This window comes from Malaclemys terrapin, chromosome 2, assembly GCF_027887155.1.
Source record: "Malaclemys terrapin pileata isolate rMalTer1 chromosome 2, rMalTer1.hap1, whole genome shotgun sequence".
In the NCBI taxonomy this organism is placed as follows: domain Eukaryota; kingdom Metazoa; phylum Chordata; order Testudines; family Emydidae; genus Malaclemys; species Malaclemys terrapin.
In genome coordinates this window covers 224896939-224920116 of record NC_071506.1, presented here as the reverse complement: position 1 = coordinate 224920116, position 23178 = coordinate 224896939, and the positions used below count along the sequence as shown (strand labels likewise).

Sequence of the window (23178 nt, the reverse complement as noted above, 5' to 3'; positions counted from 1 at the left end):
GGGTAATATTTACATTAAACAATGGGCACCATAAACCAAGCTGAAAGTTTACATAGGTGTGCAATGGTTTACAACCATTCTAGGTTTGTGAGGTTTTATTAAACTTAGATGGGGAAAAAAGGCACTGTAGGCAAATAAACTTGAAAGAAAAACAGATTAGTGTATGGTCTTAAAAACTTTTCGCTACCTTCATAGTTGTTAATGTTTGTAAAGGCGTGTTCCTGGTTGGAATTCTCACAACAAAAATAACACGAGGAGTACATAAAAGAGTAACTTGTAATAAAACAATTAAAGATATGATTAAACATAGATTTAAAACATGCCTTAGTCTGAATAATATTTTAAAATAAAAACAGATATTATATGAATAGTTGGAACTCAAATGCTACACTACATTTATTGATTTATACATATTTTAAACACATTTATACATTACACTTTAAAAACACGCCTTAACATAGTACTTTAAAATAACCTTTTCTGAAACATCTCGGGTTAACACGCCATCCGGTCCCAGTTAAAGTAAAAGGTGAAAATCTCATTGACTACAATGGCTGCAGCCCAGCGCCTTAAATCATTAAGTCCGCTAATTATTACTGTGATTACAAAACGAAATTTCGTTATACATGACATTTTGTGTGATCAAAATTAAAGCCAGCTGTACGTTCCAACGACCGTTTTAAAATATGCTCACAAAGTAGTCCTTCAAAGCAGTTTTTTGTTACTTTTATTCATTTTTTAAAACCCCAATGATGAAGTTCTGCTTTTTGTTCGTGCAGGTTATTCAGAATAAACGGCCTAGGAAGTGGAAGCCCAGGATATGTTTTAATTTAAGACAGATATGTGAAGAAAAGCTTAGCTAGTTAAACTACTGACAACACAGGTTGCTAAGGAAGCCCGAATAGTAAAGAAGGCGAGGGAAGTTTTAAGACATAAGTCTCGAGTTCTGATAACATAATGTGTTCCGATCTCCACCCAGAATCATGGTACAACTGTTGCAAGAATTATGCTACATGGTGCTATATTTTTCTAGCACCCAAAGTTCCCGTTGGACCACACTGCCTATCATATGCATGCAAAGCCATACGGATTTCCTTCGTGTCATTTGTTTGCCATCTGTCCGGGATGCTGTTTTTCTTGAACTTTGGCTAGGTAGTTTTATACAGTGTATTAATTTCATATTTTAATCTGAACTCCTGCGAAAGAAATGGTATGTCCATGGATCTTGATTTTATTATGGTAAAGGTTGATTGCCAGCTGAACTCTTCTAATAATCAATAATCCTGATTACCTTTCCAAAATTGAGATATGCACTTGCAAGGAAATCCAAAAGGGATCAAAGATAGTTTGTAAAATAATAATTGAAACACTATGTATGTGTAGTAAATGCTTCAAATGTGTCACTAACCTATAAAAATAGCGCAGATCCTTTATTCGGGCCAAATTCTGTTCATATGACTCATGCCCGTAATCCCTTTAAAATTATGTGGCAAATAGGACTACTCACGTGATCAAAATAAACCGGTTTTACCCCGAAATTCTTAAGCACAAAGAGGCACATTGATTTGATTTGATTTTGGCTCGTTATTTTTAGTTTATTTTATTGCAAAGCTCTCTTGACTGTAACAGGCGTTCTCCGCTTGAAAGAAGAGTAACTCGCTGTGGCCCGAAATTTTTTATGGCACATATGCCATAAAAGAGGAATCTAAACAGTGAAAACTAGTCAAGTAACATGCCGGGAAAGATATAGAACGTGTGCTTTCCAAAGAAAGAAAGAAAGAAATGCTTCATGTTAATGTTATGATACATTATATTATTATTTATTCAATTATTATACATTTAATTATTTCTGTATTTGCTCCATTTATTTATCAGTTTATTTAGGCCATGTCTAGCCAATTTCTAAGTTAATACAATAGAGCTATTTTCGAAAAAATATGAATACGTTTTTTTTATAAAACCCAAATAATGAAATTCTCTGATTAACATCTATCTATCCCCCGCTGCCATAGTGTTAGCTCCTGAATAAGTGTTACTTACGCTGTGCATCTGTTTCGTAATATAAATATATTATTTATAAGACGTATATCTCAAACGAAATCAACATGTCAATTTCCCGAGTTTATGAGCGATAATTCCTGAGAACCAATATGCTCATGGAAACGCTCTCAAGACTACATCCAAAACGTGAGCTGCCATTAGAAAAGGGCTAATAAATTCCTATTAAGTATGCATTTATGCAGTGATTACGTGAACTTTGACCTCTAAAGAGTTGCTGCAATTAGCCGCAACGTCCACCACTTTCCTCCTGGATCTATGTTTTTTTAACTCTTTTTTTGGTAAATGGTGGACCAGAAGAGAATAAAAACACACGGTTTAGACAAATTAATGTGTAAATTAATTCTGAAAATTCCTCCTGCACGCTTCCCTATAGATAGCTCTAGATAGATATTAAGATCCTGGTTCTATTATGGAAACACAAATGTTCTCCCATTCAATCTTGTGCAGTGCTTTCCCTGAAAGGCAGTCTCTGAAAGACCTTTTTTTAAATTGATTATATCTTTTAAAGGGTTTATTTTAAGAATCTGTGCCAATCTATTTTAATAGCTATTCGTGGTTTTACCAAACAGTACGGATAATTGACGGAGAGAGCGAAACAGAAGGCGGGAGGGAAGCAAAGTCTCAGCAAAAGAGAATAAAATGTTTTAAGTTTTTAGAAAACATCGCTTAGCAAAAGGAATAATCGGAAATTTGCCGCTGTCGTAGAGAGAGGCTGAATCTGTAATTGTTGCCTTTACCAGAGCACTGAGATAAACCACTGGGACTCATTCTAAAGTGACCCATCACTGAATTCATTTCTGCTTGAACTTTCGGTGAACCTGAGATTAAACAGGGGTGAGCAGCTAAGCAGTTTGTTGTTAGCTGCCTTTTCAACAACCCTTTCAGACTGAGTAAATATTGATCTGTTTCAATCTGATAGCCCCAGAGGAAAACACCAAAGCATCTCAACAGCCTCCAAAAGTAAACTTTAAAGGTGAACGCCGGTATTATAGAAAGATGCTAAACTTCGTTTGACATTTGGACGCTTAAAAAAATGACTATAGTAAAAACAAACGAATTGTAAGAGATTTAAAAGAAAATGAACCTCCTTGTCAAGTCAAATAATGCTTTTATTATTAACATTATTTTATGTCGCCCTCTTTACTTTCAGTTACAAAAATCAGGCGTCGGAAGTCTACAGATTTTTATTCCATTTTTCTTTATCAACGATTTGTTGTAGCGAAACCCAAGACAAGACTTTGAAGCAGAACGTGTTAGGTCCCTTTCATGTAATCTATTTGGGCAGCAAAAAGATACCCAGGTTTTCGTTGAGGAAAGGTAAAGGGTTCTTTGGAAATGAATCGCTTGCCTGCAGATTTACGCAGTGACAAGCAGGAACTGCTACATTTAGTGTAGAACGTTTTGCTATGCTTTCTGTTCCATTAAGCCATCACCGGGGAGCCAGGTTGCAGAACCAAATTCCAACATGTTTGGATACAGTTTTCGATATTGAAATCACCTCATTGGTATGCAAATGGCACTTTAACACATTAAAGGATCGGGAAGAGAGCCATCTGTTTTACTTTGTGGCCTTACACTAATAAACAAAAGGTAAAGTATAAGCCAGGCGGGGAAATGAAAGAAATATCTGCCTCTGCTTTGAAGTTCTGCTGCATTCACAGGAGCCTTTGGAGACAGCCCTGTGCTATTGCAGATCTCTTTGCTCTTGATATGGCCGACGCGCCTGCAAATCAAGGCTTGTCTTTTTTGACACTGAAGTGAAGAAAATTTCGTTGACGCTCTATAGAGCCTCCAAGCAGAGTCAGCCGCTTTATGGGCAGCCCAGCCTTTGTAAAACTTGCCTACAGATGTGCAGGGAAGGAATAAGATGTTATTTGTTTGGGCTGAAATTCAAAAGCTAACATCAGTTTTATACCTCACATGTCTAGCTGAGCATGTCTGTACTCAGCCCTGAAATACAGTCAATAAAAAGAGGGGGGAGCTTTCTTTTAATCTGCAAACTGAATTAACCTGAATCGAAGTATTTCAGGATTTCCTAAAATTTACCTGAAAGAACTTGTTTTACGCACAGCGAAAACATCCAATCGGTGTAGATTACTGTGCTCTTTGGCAAGAACAAGTTGTGTGTATCACCTGGGGGCGAAATACTCTTTGAAATAAGGGGCAAATGTGTAGCATTAGAGTTCCATCTCCGTGAAGAAGAAGCACTCAACTTTCCGGTTGTTAACGTCCTAAAGATGTCACTGGCAATGTAAAGAGGAGGGAGAATGAAGCTGCATTTCTTGGGTCAACTTTATACTAGGGATAATGAAATGTGACTCTCTTAACTATTGGCCTACGATGTGAAGAAAGACTGGCTGAAGACAGTTTCTTGCTTTTGAAGAGTGCTCTGTTTATAGATATGTCAACGTTCAGTTCGAGGTGAAAAGGTTAGCACTTGAACCAGGAAGTGCTAGTATTTGCGTTTCAAAAATAGATCTAGTTCATAAATTCCCTCGTGCTGCAACAGAGAGGGGAGTTTTCTTATATTTTCTAAAGATACTATTGGTGAAACATGAAAAAGGATTCAGGCTTGTGTGATGTGGCACGGTTGAAAGGAACCACAGAGTTCTGACCTCAGCACAATAATGATTAGGAGAAATTACTTTTTATTAAGTAGCATATCAAAGGCCACATCAGTGAAAATGAAGAAACTGAAATGTTGAGCTAAGTATGATCAACAACGGCACAAAAAAAGTACCCAAACCAAGTATACCTGAAAGGTGAATATATTTATTACAGACATTTTAGGACCCGTAAATTTTGCTCTGGATTCATCATTTACAGAATCTCAGAACCTTTAATGATTGTACAGAAAATCAGGAAGATGGTTTGCTCACAAATGACAACTGATAAAACTCAGTGTACCTTACGTACATCAAAGCACTGTGCGTCATGCAAAGTTCCATACACGAATCACATAAAATATACATTCATTTGGCCATTCATCACATTTACGATTTGGTCGAAAAGACATCAAGTCTAAGGAAGGATTAATATGAAAAGTAGGTCAGGTCTTTGGGATAATATACCCTTAGGTCCAATATAATCCAGCACAGATGGGGGGAGGTGGGGTGGGAGCACACTAAGCAAAGTTTACAAAACCTAGTGCAATTGAAGCTTTTTTCTTCTATCTCATTAAAAGAAATGGTGCTATTATTTGAGGTATCTGATTGACATTAACAAATTTGGCTGATATGATCATCACTTTTAACAATATAAAATTGAATCAACTTTGAGAATGTACCTACCCTATTTAATCTGATAATCTAGACATCATTTCTAAAAAATCTGTAAAAAGATAAATCTCTTGGACAAGTATTTACAACCAGCAAACTCATACACACGAAAAAGAATACATTAAATTAAAGGATGAAAGGTCTATAATTCGTGTAAACACTTTCAATAGTGCATCTCTTCATGAGGTTATGTACTCCATATATCCTGTCTTTATGTAAGGAAAAATATAGAAACGTCCTTGCAATTTTATTCTACCGAGAGAAACTCTTAGCTGTGCCAACAGATCTTCTGCCGCAAATTGCAGCGCTAGCTGGAATTTTAAAAAATATGAATTTTGAATAAGTGGTCATCAGAAACCTGATTATGGAAACCACTAAATTGTTTAGTTCTGCATAGACTAAACAGCTGGGGGAGCCTTCTAAAACCAAATTCACTTGAAACAAGTTGATTGATGTAAAGATGACCTAAATATTAAAATATACTGTAAATCAATAAAGCTTTGCTAAAAAATGTGGTTTTAGAGTGGGAGTCATATATCTAAAACAGTGGGGGGGCAGAAATATTTCAATTTGAGGTAGTTAGAGTGTCTGAGGTCGATGAAGCTGGTGAAGGGGTACATGGGGATGAACTGGACTTTTCTGATGATTCCTCTGTTTTTTCTTCACTTCCTGTCGGGGTAGCAGGGGAAATAGGTAGCAACCCCTCTTTCTCTCTTTTCTTCTGCTTCATCCTACGGTTCTGGAACCAGATCTTCACCTGTGTTTCATTAAGTTGCAGTGAAGCAGCTATCTCCACCCTCCTGGCCCTTGTCAAGTACTTGTTGAAATGGAATTCTTTCTCCAGTTCTGTGAGCTGCTTAGTGGTAAAATTGGTTCTAACGGTGTTGGGCTGACCTACGTATCCGTACTCTCCAGCTTTCCCTGCAAAAGTATATGAAACGTTAAATAAGTGATATATAGGTGACATAATCAATATGTACACAGAGGTAAAACGATATGGAACAAGAACTTCTTAAAAAGAGGGACAGTGAGTGATGGAGTGTGAGGTGCTAACATAAAGTCTGCCACTAGTGTGTATCAAAGGAAACTTGATAAGTTGTTTACAAATTACAAGAAATATTACCACAGAAAAACCAGCATGGAACTGCCATTATATCAGATTGATGAATCTGTCCATACTCAGAGGTCTCAGATCTCCTTACCTATAAAAAAACAAGGCACCTGTACACTATAGGTAAGAAGTCAGCATGATTTGGGTTCGTTTTGTTTTATTAAAGAAAGTGGAAGAGGAAAGAAACAGCCCCCTGCTCTGAAATCACGACTAACCTGTTTTAGGCGGGTTTCTTTTAACTTTCATCCAGTCAAAGGTTTGTGCTGGAGGCGAGGTCTCTGCAGAAGGAGAGCGACAAGCTTCTTGGTGGCTGGCATGGAGAGGGGATAAGGTACTATAACTCGCTAGAGTCAGATTCTGCTGCTCTTGTCCGTATGGGGGGTGAATGTACTGAGCGGGACCCACCGTGCCCCCAGCATAACCTTGGTGGGAGTGGTGATGCTGGACCATGGAAGATGAGATAGTTCCAGAGTAAACGGCCGGGGTGCATGGGGGATACCCTCCACTTACATCTGCTTCCTGATTTAGTGCGTAGTGACTGTAACCCGCGCTGAAGTTCTGGGTGCCATATCCCGGGCTACAGCTAGAGTGCGAGTAGGACATGCCCAGGTTGTTGTGATGCTGGTAGGCACCGGTCTGGTGGTGGTGATGGTGGTGGTGATGGGGACTTATCTGGACCCCCCTACCAACCATAAAGCGATCGTCCCCGTTGCAGTTACTGGCAGTGACCGCACAGGACTGGAAAGTTGTAATCCCATGATCTGGGGGAGGATAGGCTCGGGAAGAGCATGCCCCGGACTCTCCGCTGAGGATGGGGTAATCGAGGAAGGAACTCATCCTCGCCGTGTCCATTTATCACCGAGTGACCGGGTCTTCGGAGTCCTGGGTGACCGTGCCAACTTTCTCACTTCCTCCATGGGGCCAGGAGAAAAATGATATGAATGTACAGTGAGAGGGGGACACGTGAGGGCGGCAGCCAATGGCTGAGCCTCCTGCTAAAATTTCCCTGCTCCTGCTGGTGATGGATCACCGTTCCAGTGGCATTTAAATTCCGAGCGCTCCTCCATCAAGGTGACGCGGAGCCACCACCACCTCCTCTCGCCCCCCCCCCCGTCCCCCCTCCCCCTTAGCCAGTGGATTGGGGCTTCAGAGCCGGGGCCAGAGAGACAGTGTGAGCCCAGGCGCTCAGCCTGCAGCAGCTGACGCGGAGGCGCCTCTGGAGGGGGGTGGAGGGGGGGTGCTCCTGCTGCATGGATTACAGGGCTCGGAGACCCAGCTGGAGGAACCCAGGTAAGACGGGCGCTCCCACGCTTTCTGCTCGCAGAGCAGTTAGTGGCCGCTCCCTTCCCCGCAGCGCGCTTGGGAGGATTTCTGCCACTATCAGCACCGCTCCGGGGTGAATCTCCTTTACGGATGGCTCGAGAGTGCACCGCTCTTGCTGGTGCGGTCAGGACAGCCCGTCCCCCCTGCCCCCCGGCTGGCTGATCCTTGTGCGGGACCCAACTGGACGGGCAAGCGGGCTGTGCAAAAGGGAGCCCCGCGCAGCATTTGGGGGCTGGAGGCATGCGGCGGGGGGGGTGGGGTGGGGAGAACACGCCTGGGTGTCCCCTTTCCGGGAGCCTCCGCAGAGCCCCGCGCTCGACCAGCCAAGAGTTAAAGGGGCTTGTCCATCTCCGTCCCCATCGCGCCGATGTTATTAGCATGGAAATGAGGCGCTTTTGTAATTTAACCCCATTGTGCTGCAGGCAGGCGGGCTCGCCCGGCTTCTGCCACCGCGCCCAGGCATGGGGCGCGGAGCGGCCGGAGCGCTGCTGCAGCGGCCCCTATTTGAGGCTCTGCCCAGCTAACCAGAGGTTACGTGAGCTCAGTCGGTTTCGGGGCTGGGGAGGGAGGACTAAAGAGGGGGCAGGAAGATGGATGACGATTGCAAACGGGTGGGGGGGGGGCAGGCAGGAAGCTTTTCCAGGTTCTGCAATCCATCTGCTGGGGTCCCGCGGCTCCCGTGCCACACACACAACACACACACACACACACAATGCGTGAGATCTAGGAACAGTTCCTAACGATAAACACACCCAAGCACCGGATGACATGCCCAGGGGTAAGGGGGTGGGGGGAGAGAGAAGGAGGTGAGGGGCCACTGCAGTCCCTAACTCCAATTAATTCTCTTTGTCACTTGGTGGCTGCGTACTCCACCACAGAGTATACAGAGAGTAGAGGGGAGAGTAAACAGATGGCTGCTGGCAGAGGTGTCCCCCCCATACACACACACAGCCTGTGTGAGCTATCTCAGAATTTACTAAAACTTTCTCTTGTTCCAGACAAGGAAAATAGAACTGATGTATAGAACAGCATGGATGATAGTTGGTATTTGCCATTGATTTCCCATTCACCTTATCTATTCAGACGGATACAGGCAGTTACAGAGCTAGTCAAACATGTGCAGCCAGCCACAGAACTTCGGAAATAGTTTTATTCTTGTCTTTTTCAGCCTGGCGAACAGTGTGTGGATTTATGCAGATGCACTTCAACTTTGGCAGATTTTGCATTGTCACCATGCCCGATTGATTGTTGTTTGTATTTTAAAATATAAAGGGCTATTTCCGCCTTGACTCTCCAGCCCCCTCCCTCCAGCCACCCACACATACTAAGTGCAACATCCTCTTCCAAGTGATAAGCCACCAAAAGTGTTCGAGGCTCCTATTAGGCCACCCATGTATCCATTTCACCTCCACAGCCCCCCCCTGACGCCACCGAAAAACGAATATATGTTCCCCCGTCCCAAGTGTATCCATAAAAAGATTTGTCCTTCTATTTTACAGTTTACAAACATGCCTAGATAACAGCCGTTTGAAAACTTTCGATTTCTTAAAATCCGTGGGAGTGGGAAGTGCAGCAAGCATATATGGAACGATGCTCAACCTTTTTTGGCTGCAGTATTGTCTTATTTAATTCTTGTCAATCAGTTGTGATAAGTGCTGTATAAATCAGGTGCAAACACAGGCTGGTGTATCTGTTTACTATAAAAGAGATGGCTTTTTTCCAGGGTGTTTTTTTTTCACTACTTTAACGATTAACAAAACTGTTTAGTATACCGTATATGTATAATTTATTTATAAACATCGTTGATGTTATACCATCACATTAAAAGAACAGAATTGTTTACTAAAAGAACAGCAAACTTCTCTCTATTTAAAATCAACATATCTGCAAATCTATCTGCACATAGAATTCCTCTCTATATATTTACCCGTAATTTTCGCCAAATAACAGCTCCTCTGCTTCCTTTAAATTGTTTCCCTTCATTTCTGTACTATTGTTTTGAAGAAATCCGCGTCTTTTGTTACATTGTCTCTCCTCTAATGCCTCGAATTCTGCTGCCATTACAGAGCCTCAGTGCAACATAATGGGACGGGGACACATCACGGGTAAATACCTCTTCATCCCCCCAACGAGAAAAGTTGCCATCGGACACGGTCGCAAATGCACACAAAATTCAGAGCTGTGCTATTTTAAAAGTCAAACCTTTCTGCTAGCCCCCACCCTGCCTCCTTTGTTGCTTCGGTCCATCGTGGTTTGCAGAAAGTCGAGTTTGCATCTCCAGCAATTCAAGCCTTTGAAGCATTTCTGCTGCCTGATGCACATTCTTGGGACATTCCCCAAATAATACGCTATGTGTCTCGCCCCCCCACACACACACACACTCAAGATTTAGGGGTTACAATGAGTTTCTTAGAGAAATTCTATCTCAGATAGATTCGCAGATATTGATTTTAAATATATCCTGAGAGACGTTTACTGGTCTTTTACTAAACAATTCTGTTCATTTAAGATGCTATGACATCACTCTGTATATACATCATATATAAATATCTAAAAGCCAATCATATATCAACAATTAAATCCCATTGGAACCCTGTAACATGCGTTAAAATACTCGACGAAACTGTCCTCTGACCAAAGCGAAAGTGCTGAAGCAGCGAAAGAAAAGAAGCAGGGCCGAGGTTTTTGCGGCATCCGCAGCTTAGCCAATCTGTTGTTTTAAACGAGCAATAAAAATGAATTATGACTAAACGCCTTCGAACTTAATGGTTTTAGACGGGGATCCCCGGCTTCGGCAAATGCGTAAGAGGATTTTTATTTGTGCATGTGTTCCTGCCATTGATCTCTTTGATGACATTCTCATTCATAGAAAGAGTGTGATTTATGAGTTTAGGAAGAATTGCATCCAACCCCTTCCAGCTATTGCCCACGCATCTCAGCTCCACAACGTGTTGCGGATCAGAGAAACAACACACCTCAAATGAAATGGAAACAAACTACTTGAGACAAATGAATCCATTCACTGTGTTTCAGAAATATTCCGGAATACTCAAAATCAAGGGTCGACGGATATGTGGGCAGCAAAACTGCCTGCTAGCATCTGTTGCTTGGTTTTAGAAGAATAAAAAACGCTCACCTTCTGAACTGGGTGATTAATATCGATAATATTCTTACCAAATTAGCTGCAATTTTTAATGTGCTTCTTTACTGCTGTAATTGAGGAAGAAACACATTTTGGACAGTGGGCTCCATTGAAATTTAAACATGTTAACCATTAGCTTCCAGTTTTAATGATCAACCCTTGGCATCGCAAACCGGTTTAAAACGAAAGGGATTTTTTTGTTATGGGACCCCCGCAGAAATCTCTGAAAGAATGGCTCTAAGAACTTAAGTCCGTCCTAAATGTATTTTTACACATAATAACATTTTTTTTATTTCCTCTCTTTTTTAGATTTATTTTCTTGGGACCTTTCAGCACATGGGAGCTAATCCAAGGCGTACTTTGTTAGCATTTGTATTTTTAAAGAAGTGTTTCAGAAAACGACTTGCTGGACACCTAAGCGTTGAGTTATAGAAAAATACGATGCTTGAAATGAGCCAGTTTCTATAGCAGGCACGTTCCCCATTTACAATAGATTCTATTTTGTCTGTAACCGCAAAGCTGCATATATATGGTGTTTGTCACAGTTTAGAAAATGCAAGACTTGTATTCACACATAGAATAACGTTTGATGTGTACATTAAAAGGAAGAAATCTTTATGTGAACTCTGTGGGTGTTTTAGTTATATTTGTTTGTGAGAATCATCGGGTACTTTGATTTGACTTATGAGAACCTTTGCAATAAAGAATTTAAATGTGATTTTTTCTCTCTAATAAATATATTAAATTACCAAAAGGAGTGAGATTGTGACCAGAATGTCTTAATTTTATTTCTGATGTTAAATAAAGGGGGGGGGGGAATACCCGTTATGGTCTGAGTCTAGAGAGAGAGAAGAAAGTTACTTGTAGCAAACAAGAATTTATTCTACCAAAAATACTTATGACAACGCATCCTAATGTAATACAAAAATAAAAAGAAAGTGAAGATACAATTCTATATGATCACTTTCTTACAGGCCTCATATATTGCTTTAATAGAGGGACCTAGAATGTGGCTAGGTTAAACTGAACACAACTAAAACTTCATAAGAAACAGTAAAAATGGCTCTGGAACACAGTAAAGGGAATTAATAAACAGAAAATACTGACCAGGAAAAGAAAAATAAAAGAAAGTAATTTGAAACAAGCCATAACCCTTGGCGACAGGACGTCTTTAATTTCTCAATAATTCAGATGCTGCAAGTCAATTGTAGTGAGTGTGTCTGTAAAAAAGTCAAAACTGTCAGCAGAAATATCTACAGGACTGTCCAGAGATCCTGGCAAACTGGGTGAAACTGCATCTGAAAGCTGTAGGCAGGAATCTGTGGAGAAAACGTTAAAGTCCTGTAAAGAAGGGACATCTAGGGCCTCAGGACTGTCATTGTTCAGGCCAGCTGCACAGTTCTGGGCCATTGTTGATAGGCAGTTTTGAACAGTGGGTGACTGATGCTGAAAATGTTTCAGATTTTTCTCATTGCTTGTTAAAGGCGAAACTGGGAAACTTTGGGACTCTCCATTGTGTACATTCTGAGCCTGCTGTTGAGATAGTGCATTTTGTTGAAAAGTGTAACCTTCCCTTTCCAAAAGAGCGCCTGAGACATTATTGAGAGTTTGCTCAAAGAGCGATTTCTCCTCCTCCTCTTCTGCTTTCTCGCTGTCCTCTAGATTCTTAAATTTCCCCTCACTGTTTTGGTTCTCCTTACACTGGGTCTGTCTCTTGTGCTTCATCCTTCTGTTCTGGAACCAGACTTTTACTTGTCTCTCAGTCAAATCCAGCAAAGCTGCGATCTCTACCCTCCTTGGTCTACAGAGATACTTGTTGAAATGAAATTCTTTTTCTAGCTCCAAAAGCTGGGTGTTGGTATAAGCCGTCCTCAGCCTCCTAGATCCACCGTTACCACTTTCGGGGATTTCATGAGACTCTGTAAAAACAGATAAATGCACAGTATGAATTTTAGCATCCCAGCACATTCCACCTCAGCGAGGGGAAAGATATATGTGTGTGTAGATATATATATATATATATAGCATAAAATATCAACTGCAACAAAATGGCCGCCCTTGGCTGCAGTAAATCCATTGTGTTGCACTCCTCTGCTCCCGATACTGTGGACACCCTTCCACCTCAATAAAATTATTGCATCTAGCTCCCAAACCTACCAGAGCAAACTTTATATTAGCCATACTACAATTTATAATTAATGCATCAGCTGCTTAGCTGAGCAGGAGCAATCTATCACTCTTCATTACTGTCAAATATCCTAACTCTAGGACAGCAAGACAAGAGGAGGTCAGCTCCAACTCAGATAAATCATCCCACATTAAACAAGTTAGGGAAAGTTTGGGGTTTTAATAACACTGTGGAGCCCACCAGTTTATGTCCTCCTCCTCCTCCAAATCATTTCCAGTGAAGTTGGGAAAGCAACAATCCAAGGAAAAGGGTTAGCTCTAGGGGAAAGTCTTTGAACTGACCTTTGTGGCTTAGGCAGGCTGGTCCAGTGGCTGAGGCTGAGGCCGAAGCAAGCGGGAGGGTAGTTTTCTTGGAGGCTTTTTTCTCTTTCATCCAGGGGTACTCCGGAGGCTGCAAGGCGCCGGCTGGCACCGGGCTGCTGCTGCTGACATTGGGGCTCTGCTTGGGACGGCTGCTGCTGGTGTGGCGAGGGTGGCTGCCTGGGTTCAGGCTGGGGATGGTCTGCTCAAAAGGAGGAGGAATCAGTGTCGAGTGTGAAAGCGTCGAGTTCTTGATTGATGAACTTTGAAATGTATCACCGACAGGGGGAAAAGATGTCAGGCACTCAGCAAGCGATGGCTGACTATTGATAAAACCAATCTCTCGCTCAAATTCGAAATTCATGGCCTTCAACTCGCAGCCCCCTTGGAGAAAAAGTTCCCTCTTATTGAGGGTTTTTGGGGGGGAGGGGGGAAAGGCCCAGGAAAAAGGAGAGAGAGAAGAAAAAAATATATCATAGAAGATCGCTGGTGGGGTGTTTTTTTTCTAATTCACTGATTACAGCCGTATGGGGACCGTGCTACTATTAAACTATTGAATTCATGGAGACAAGGTTGAAATTGGACCGAATTGGCTGTCACATGATTGCCTCTGCCCAATGACAATTTGGGCTTTAATCAAAAGAAGCCACTGTCTGTTTGATTGATCCAAAAAAGTCGGGAAGGAACGCCTCATTGGGGGCCAGAAAGGCTTTATTTACACTTTTTAGGGGGGAAATTATATATCTGTATCTATCGGCTTTGCGTCCTAATCTGAAATGATCTGTGCGTGCGTGTGTGTATGTGTGTGCGTGTGCTTGTGTGTGTGTGTGGTTGCTTGTCCTGCAGACTGCTGCCCCTCTTGTCTCCTCCCGCACACTCATCTCATTGTTTGGGACTGTCAGGAAAACGCTTTGCACCTCGCAAATCATTTAAGCACCTCAATCTGACGCTTTGAGTCATTAACAAAGTAATCCATTAATCTTCAAAGTTTTGACACCTAGGGCCCCCACATCTCAGACACATAAGAAGTTTCACCCAGGCAGGAGTTACTGGCAGAGAGTCCTGCTTTTTTCCTGGGGAATAGCACTTCCCCTAAACTAGTTTACTGCTCCCGAATTGGCATCTCTATGACACTTTTGCTTTGGGGGGAGAGAGTATATACAGTATGGAGAACAATTGGGCGCCGATCTCTGAGCCCATTGTTTAGCAGGATTTTCCGCTGCAGCCTTGCTCCTATGGGAAGAATAACATAGAAACAGCTTTATGGTCATGACTTTTCACTGCAGTTGACTTCACAGAAGTGGACCATAATATATCTATCTATAGATATAGATATAGATATAGATATAGATACTGTAAATATTCTAAGCAATCTAGTGCTCGCGTCTGCTGACATGTTTTGCTTAATAACCGTAGTAGACTGGGTCTGGTGAGTATGTTCAGTTGCAGGGAAATATATTGGAAGGTAGTGTCAGATATGTATATAAATATTAATACGTCAGTGGAAAATGCTGCAAGGATTCGAAGTTGAATAACTGTACATGATCTAAAAGCATTTGCTTTGTTTACAATCGTTTTGATTTACCACTTACAAAGCTATTAAACTACTGAACGCTGATGTTTTGAAACAATCTTTCCAATCAAATCGAGAAGAGTGGTAAAAATATGATGCTAATGGCTACATTTATTATTTATTATTTATTATTATTATTATTCAACACAATGAACAAATCCGAAATTTTATTTTCCACAGCACACAGGACATATCTGTTTCGTGTAGCTTTTTATATTCAAGATGAAAAACATCACTGTTGTGCTTTTTTTTTTTTTTTTTTTTTTTTTTTTTAATGGTCTAAGGAAGCCAAATCAGCCTCGCGCTGGCAATAGCTGCTCTGTTTCGGAATTGCATTGAAAGGAATCGCCAGAATCTTTGTAAGCGGTTCAAATAACAAACTGATCATTAGACCTCCACTCTATCCGAGGTTGACCAAAATCCTTCGGTTTGAAGCTAATAAATCCACAAGATGAAGTATATCTGGGAAAGGCTCGGGAGGAGGAATGGGGTTGGGGCATTTTAAAGGGGGGTTGTTTTGTTAGGTTGTTTAAATAAAATATAGAACAAGACTTGTCATTTAATACCTCAGAAGGGATGCCTTATAAATATAGATGCTGTTGGAAAATGCTGGGGGTTTAATTTTCTTGCTTTTACTCCAAACAAAGCTCTGGTGATGCCTGCGCGTGATCAATCTTGTCCGCCAAAAGGTTTGACAGCTACTGGCCCTTAAGAACACATTTAAACCTTCTTGCTCTTTCCAAGATCAAATGTGACCGAGCAAAGAAGGAGAGCAAGAAACGCAAGTAAACAAGGAAAAGGGCTCCTTTTAAAAATGTACTGTTACAGGGTTATTCTCAGTATTGTGGGAACAGTACGTTTCTATTTGGCTTAGTGCTGGGGGTTATTTTTCCTTTCAAATATTGGAATTAACAGTAGGATGAAAAAAGCAATAAAGGGAGAGAAAGAGGGAGATTTGGAGTGTAACGAGGCTTTGTAAGTAAAAACCGTGTGGGTGTAGGTATCCTGCGCATTTATTTGTTTATTTATTTATTCTATTTATTTTCTTGTGGTCGGTGTAATACAAAAACCACCTGGAACAAAAGGTTTTTCTCTTCGGACAATGAACGTAACATACTTGTAAAAAATCTATTACTCTGCCTTTATAATTATGTGTTAATCAATAGATTTAAAAAAAAAATCCACTATAGAGATCTAAAAATTAAAACAAACAAGATTATGATATATTTTTTCTGGAAAGAGTAGGGGAAATTGCGCTCATATATATATTTGGAATGAGAGGGAGGGGAGTAGAGAGCCAAATTCTTTCTAATATTTTTATAAATTTAATTATCTGTGCTAAAAGAAGCAACACATGAAGAATTCATAGATTCTGACATTTCCTTTGATTTTATTTAACCTGCCTAAAGCAAGAGTTGTTTAAATAAAACAGAAACATTTCCAAAATAATCCTTTCTGGATTTATCAATTGCCAAAATATATTTTCTTCCTCTTCAGATTAATGTTCTATCCTAGGTCAGTTTTGAATATATATTATGATTCAATGAAAAATATCAGACAGATTCTAAGCAACCTCTTCTTCAGTTGAGGTATATATATATATATATACTGTATATGTATACAAAATAAATATATACAAAATCGCTTTCTTTGATTGAAATGTTATATATATTTTTGCAGAACACCTATATATAGATTCATGGATACATTATAATATTTTCAACAAACTTCAAGCAAGGATGATTCTCAGAACAAGATAAAGACTCACGATTAATAATATTTTAGAGTGAGACCAAAATGGCGACATTTTTCCTGTGCATTAAAAGGTACAGATACTGAAAAACATGGGTTAATATATACATGGCATATGTTTATGTCTCTCTATATATACATGAGTATATTTCACCCGAGTCTATTAAGGTTCACCCTGATTTATAGCCTGAATTTTAAAAATAAGGTCACATAGTATTATGAAAGAAAAATCTTATTTTAGTATGTTAATTTGCTTCTCTGGTTTCCAGTTAATACAGATTCCTATCGGAATAGCCTTGCATGTGACTAGCTTGCTAATTTATTATCGAAAGCCGTGCAAAGAGTAAGTATTTTACAATATTGCATTTTTTAACCGAAAGCTAGAGCGCTCTTGTCTCCCCTCCCCCACCGGGGCCAGAAAAGGGAGGAGGTGAAGTCGGGTGGGAAGTCAGATTAACAAAAATGAAAAAACACAAAATCGGGTCATTTTTTTTTAAATCATAGACGAATAGGAAGCAACATATAGAGAAGAAAATATTCCGAACTATATTGTAATCCTGTTTATGAGCCTGAACTAGCTTTGCTTCCAAAAAGTGTAAACAACCCTAAACAGCTGGTTTATTCTGGTTTCTTCTCTAGTGGGGTGATGAACTGTATTTCTCACTATTACATTTTATTTTTAATTTGTGCCTTCAAAATATCCATGTACATGATCTTATTTTTATTCTTCGCTCTCTCTGCTTTATTTAATTTCCCCCTCCTCCCAGCACAATGTAACAGTCGATGAATTGTCTGGTTTGACCCTGGGAGGAAAAGTGTGGGAGTAGAAAGCTCCCAGCTTTCCAAAGGTCCCTCCAGTGCAGAGGCGAGAAGAGCCTTTTCCATACGGACGGCTGTTGGTGAAGTGGGTTCCTGCAGGGGAAAAATAGAGCCCAACATGGCGAAATCCAACATTCCTAGAGCAAGGACCAGCTTACCCTTACGAGCACTGTCTCGGGAATCACTCTGTTCGGCGCGGGCACCTGAGCTTTATGTAGAGCAGTGTTGTTTGCGAAATAAACGTGGTTTTGTTTCTGACCCAAATAAATATTATTCAGACAAAAATATCCTCCCCATAGCAGTGCCTGTAAGCATGCCTGCAGCTCAGCACCTAACGTTATGGACACAAAAGGCGGATCGTTTGCATCCTTGGTATTTTCAACGCTGAAACTGTCACAGCTCATAAGACATATTGGGATTTGCCAATTCACTGCAGGTTTTAAAACCTTGATAAGGAAAATAGAAGGGGCTGGAGGTTACGTGGGTATCGGATACGTGTGTGTGTATCTGTTCACTTAATGATCACATGGCTTGGGTCTTTTTTAACAAATAATCGTTTCTTAACTCTTTATTATTCAGAATAAAAACTTTATTTTTTTCAGAATGTGAGCAGCAAGGAATGTATAACTTTCAAAACAAATCTAGTCTTTTCAGGTTTACACATTTTCCATTTAGCTGGATGTTACAAGCATAAATTATTCAATTTGTGATCCATTTTTTTTCAGAATTTATTGCATTATTATATTTTTAAATAAAGGAGTAATAGTTTCCTTTCAAATGATATTTCCTACTTATGCCAATATGCCATCTAACATACGGCCAGGTAAATACCTCCTGAATATTCAGGGTACAAAATTTTATATATATATATATAAATATGAACAGATGGGGATAAATAAAATTTTAAACACTTAGATTATTCAATGTTTTCAAAAAAAATATAAATTAATCTGAATGTTCACCAGCATACACACATTGAAAGACTTAACACGTATTAATAATTGTCCAGGGAGCCCCTGTTCAAGCGCCTTTGATTTCTTTCTCGCTAGTTAAAAGAAGTGCAATAAAAAATTGCTTCCCCGTGGGATCAATCATGTACGAACAAATTCACATTTCAGAATTATTGTTATAGAAAATTTGTTCATATACCCTGTTTTGATAAAAGTGTAGAAGTAAAGTATAAAGCCTATGTATACTCCCAAAGCGAGACACAAGGCTACAGTTCAAGAAGATAAATATCCACTATTGAAACTATAGAGCAATTCAAGCAACAAATATTGCTACGTCACATAAACTATAGAACGCTTTACCAAACCAAACAAAACAAAAACAAAAAAATAGAGGGAGATGGGAGGGTGGAAAGTACTTTAAAAAAGTTGGGGACTTCATTCCACTTAGTAACTCATGTCTGTTACAGATGGGTGAGTTTGGGCGCTTCCTGAATTCTTCCCTGAGAAGGATGGTGAGAAGTAAGGTCTGTGTATGTTGGGTGTGGATCACAAGGTCCATGGTGGTGATTGTTGCCCATTGGCCCAGTCCCACTGTAGTCCATGTTGGCAGAGGAAGGATGAGGGAGATGAGTTAGACCAAAGATGGAAGGCCCAGAATTGGTCATGGTGTCCACATAGTTGCCCCCCACATAGACGGGGCTTCCCTGTATATGTGGATTTCCATAACTGTTGCCTTGAAGAGGATGAGTATCATATTCAGGAGTAACCGCTGCTGTCCCCGTGTATCTCTTTTGAGGAGGCGGGCAATTATTGAGAGGAGCTGGATATGATGCAGGGATGCCATAGGCATTTTGATGAGGCTTGTTAAATGATGGAGGCGACTGGGGCTCATAGGGAACACTGTTTACTAAAGAATGCATAGAGTTTAAATACCCCCCAGGAGCTGGAGGCACAGGACTTCTGCTTGGGGACTGTCCTCCTGAAGAGGTCATCATGCCCTTTCCCTTTTGATCCTTTTTATATTTCATTCTGCGGTTCTGAAACCATATTTTGATTTGTCTTTCTGTGAGATTGAGCAAATTAGCCATTTCTACCCTTCTTGGCCTGCAAAGGTATCTATTGAAGTGGAACTCCTTTTCCAGTTCTACCAGCTGGGCACTTGTATAAGCTGTACGTGCTCTTTTAGAGGAGGCTTGCCCTGGAGGGCTTTTATCACCAGCACAGCTCTCACCTATGTAAATCACACAAAGAATACAATCAGCATGGTGGAACCTGAACACAGTAACCAGAAACAATAGAAGCCATGGCTAGGATTAGTGTCTGTAGATCCCAGCTCTCTGGTATACAAATATCCTAGTGAAACATACATATTTCTTTCTATAACTAAAATATGCCAGGCTAAAAGCATTGAACGATTCACCATTATTTTCCTTCACCTTTGAAGTGTCACTATATGACTATAACTGCCTCAATTAAACACAACACTAAATATTGTAGTTTACCTGAAATAATCCTTATACAAGAAGAAAAGGTTTTTAAAAAATGAGTCTTATGAACTCTTTAATGCAAAAATCTGATTATATTTTATATATTATTGTTGGTTTCCTCAAAGCAATCCAGAGGATTTAGATATTTCCATCAATGGAATCCTCCAGAATGGTCTGAAAATCTCATCATACACACATGAACTCTGTGTGTGTGTGCACATTCACACTCATGTGCGCATCTCCCATATATACAAACAAAAATATAAATATAAACATATACATGTAAATATAAACATAAATATAAATATATATGTAATATGTATACATATATATAAACACATTGCTTTTATGAATAAAATAATACTTGATATACAACGTTGTAAATGATAATATTATCAAACCATAAGAAATACATGAAAGAAAAATTTGCTAAAGTTTCGGAATCTACTTCCACAATACACAGGAAATGTAGGAAGTGGTAAATATAAACAAAATATCTGGGAACAGAAGCTTATGTTATCGATTTTAGGTGTACTTGTGTAATAATAGTGTTGATATACACTATAATCCCCCAGTAGTATTTTTATGGACCTAACTTTATTTTACTCATAACTGATCTTTGTTTACCAGACTTGTAACTTTGCCAATCAGTCTGCTAAAATAAGAATAGGTTCTGAATATAAGTAAAGCATTGATCCTGACTGCAGATGATAATGAGCTATTTTATTCCAGTTACACTTCAGCAGGGCTAGGTCACTGTCTTATTATTCTAATAGCACTATGCCAACAAAATATTCAGGATGTGCCTCTGGCTAGAGGCCTAGGCCTCTATATATTGACATCATTTAATAGAAGAGGGAACATAACCTGTGGAATGTAATGTTACAGACCAAAAGGTAAATGTTATATCAACCGTAGACACTAGAAAATAGAAGTGCCTGGAAACTAAATAACTTAGAAATAATTTGCAAGGCTAAGTTTAACATTTTACAAAAGTCACTTTAACGCAATCTAAAATACTTTCTAGAAGATACATGGTTAAAAGGTTATATTAGAAATAAGATTACTAGCACAATATTTTTTTAAAAGATGACATGTCTAGGACAAACTACAAATACCTGATCCCACAATTTGGCCTGTGAGGCTAAGTAAGTCACTTATAATGTAAATACATTTCATACCTGAACTGGAGCTGCTGTTTTTCTGCTTTGTATTTTGTCGAGACTCTTTCATCCATGGGAATATTTGTTTGGACATGGTGGGTGAGTTAATAACTGGGCTCTTGGTAGTGTTAGTTGGGGCAGAATTGCTGCTGGCATTTTGAGGTGGTGAGACAGAGGGTGGCGGTGGAGCTGGTGCCTGCTGGGCTGGAGGCTGTTGCTGTTGCTGCTCTGAAATAACTGGGGGCTGAATGGGTTGGCTAGTGATGGTCCTCATGCAACTCTCATTGATTTCATTGGCTTTATGGTGGGACACAGAACTGCCAGGTGACTGTAAAGAGCAAGCTGGTCGATGATATTCAGTTTCCACAAGTGATGAAGATGGAGGATATTGCTGCTGACTAGCATTATAAGTGAAACCATTTGCTCCTTGGTAGGGGTAGCCACCATAGATTGCAGAGCTGTCGTAGTAGGTCGCTTTTTGCATTTCGTTGTTTCCCAATATTTATTTCACAAACTGACAGGGTCTTGACACCCTTAAAGAATAACATTGGCACCCCTCTGTCACGTGACGTTCTTCCTCCAATGGCCTCTCCTGGTAGACCTAGGGTGTAGCGAAAGCACACTAGAGTGAAGAAATAGTACAAATCCATCTTACTTTCAATAGCTAAGTGACATGAAAGCCATAAAAGAAAAAGTGGTCAGCAATATTTAGCAGCATGACTTGGCCTTAGGCTAAGAGAATTTCGATATAAAAGCTGCCTGAATTTACTGGCAGCTACAAATATGTGGTTTACTGCACCAGTAGAAGGGTTTTCTAGGGTTTATAACACCGTGAATTGTGTTTTATCATTTATCACACAAGGAGTTATTTAAATACAACGCTTCCAGATAAGGGTGGTCAAGGAAAACGTATGTTACACTAAGGGAGTGGTTCTCTCATTCACTTTCACTGCTGTAGGAGAGTAATAAACCTTTCTCCTGTACTTCACAGTAACCACTGCCATCTTATTTTTAATATTTATATTGTGGTTAGAGTTTGGATAAGACTTTTTAATTTCACACACACACACACACACACACACACTAAGTGGGAAAGAAAAAAACTATGTCAAGCCTTTCCATTCAAGAAGATCCACACGCACACAGTCTAATGCATATTTTGTTTGTCTATAAAATACTTGACAAAAACAATATAAGCTGACACACATTAAATGGAAGAAGCAGTACTTGCAGATTAAGCCGGTACTAATTTCGATATTTAATACCAAACCCACCTCATGCACATAAATCAGTTTTAACTGCAGTGAATTTTTAAACTTGGACACAGATTTGGCAATGAGGACCAAACAGTTTTACAAAGCCATCAAAGTAAATAATTTGGGGACTGTTGTCCAGTTGTCCCTTGGGAGTTTTCTCTCAAGTGAGCCTGGTAGAATCGGCCTGTTTGGAATTTCCATTTCTTATGTCTTTCACTTTAAAAAAAAACATCCCAGAAATGGAATGTTGTTCTCTAGGAATGACGATTATAATCAAAAGTTCGTAAGGAATCAAGACACTTTTTATAGTTATTTTGGAGCTACTTCTTTTCATGGAAACTACCAAATTCTACCTGTTAAAACATGATGGATTGGAAAAAACACCAGGAACCTGAAAAACCAGCGTTCATCTCCATGACCACGGCTTGAACTTTCCTTCCAACTTAACGATAATAGGTTCTGTCTTTGAAACTGCTATGTAATTTGATGTATGAGGGTCATTTGGCTAGAGAGAGGGGATGGACACACAAACCATAAAATGCTCCTATAGCCCGTGCGAATCTTTTTTGTTAACTCATGCTGTTTACCTGCCTGAGAATAACCAGTTAAAGATGTGTCCTTAGTAATGGGAAAGGAGATCTGAATGTTATCTCCAATCTCGGAAGTCTTACACACATATTATTTTCAGAAATTAAAATCCTTTTCTCTACCTCCCACCCACCTCCCAGTTGCTGACAAACAGCTACACCAGGTCAAAAATAGTGCTCTACACTCTC

The 23178-nt window shown here is 39.9% G+C and overlaps 3 protein-coding genes and 1 long non-coding RNA gene across 10 annotated transcripts in view; 1 reads left to right on the top strand and 3 right to left on the bottom strand.

The window, feature by feature from the left end:
• Positions 1–5626: 5626 nt before the first annotated feature.
• HOXA1 (homeobox A1) lies at positions 5627–7302 on the bottom strand. The gene is made up of 2 exons (XM_054018986.1): positions 6666–7302; positions 5627–6260 (listed from the first exon to the last, which is right to left on the bottom strand). The coding sequence occupies exons 1-2, from the start codon at positions 7300–7302 to the stop codon at positions 5905–5907; spliced, it is 993 nt and encodes a 330-aa protein (XP_053874961.1). The 3' UTR covers positions 5627–5904.
• A 4467-nt stretch (positions 7303–11769) lies between these two features.
• Positions 11770–13902, bottom strand: HOXA2 (homeobox A2). Its single transcript, XM_054020107.1, has 2 exons — positions 13385–13902; positions 11770–12834 (listed from the first exon to the last, which is right to left on the bottom strand). The coding sequence occupies exons 1-2, from the start codon at positions 13764–13766 to the stop codon at positions 12095–12097; spliced, it is 1122 nt and encodes a 373-aa protein (XP_053876082.1). The 5' UTR covers positions 13767–13902; the 3' UTR covers positions 11770–12094.
• Positions 13903–16677: 2775 nt separating this feature from the next.
• On the top strand, positions 16678–18110 carry LOC128832592 (uncharacterized). The gene is made up of 3 exons (XR_008444011.1): positions 16678–16801; positions 16997–17070; positions 17495–18110. It is a non-coding gene; the product is annotated as an uncharacterized LOC128832592 (long non-coding RNA).
• A 9-nt stretch (positions 18111–18119) lies between these two features.
• Positions 18120–23178, bottom strand: part of HOXA3 (homeobox A3) — a 43652-nt gene continuing 38593 nt past the window's right edge. For all 7 annotated transcript variants that reach the window (XM_054020098.1, XM_054020097.1, XM_054020096.1 and 4 more), the window contains 2 exons: positions 21165–21747; positions 18120–19727 (listed from right to left, as the gene is read on the bottom strand). In XM_054020098.1, the coding sequence (XP_053876073.1) occupies positions 18958–19727; positions 21165–21630 (1236 nt within the window). In that variant the 5' untranslated portion in view covers positions 21631–21747 and the 3' untranslated portion in view covers positions 18120–18957. The remainder of the gene's footprint in view (positions 19728–21164; positions 21748–23178) is intronic.

Coding starts and splice junctions, on each gene's coding strand:
- HOXA2 (XM_054020107.1), bottom strand. CDS start 13,766: ATGAATTTCGAATTTGAGCGAGAGATTGGTTTTATCAATAGTCAGCCA. Junction 12,835..13,384: donor AGCCTGCCTAAGCCACAAAG/GTCAGTTCAAAG, acceptor CTGTTTTTACAG/AGTCTCATGAAATCCCCGAA.
- HOXA1 (XM_054018986.1), bottom strand. CDS start 7,302: ATGGACACGGCGAGGATGAGTTCCTTCCTCGATTACCCCATCCTCAGC. Junction 6,261..6,665: donor AAGAAACCCGCCTAAAACAG/GTTAGTCGTGAT, acceptor ATACTTTTGCAG/GGAAAGCTGGAGAGTACGGA.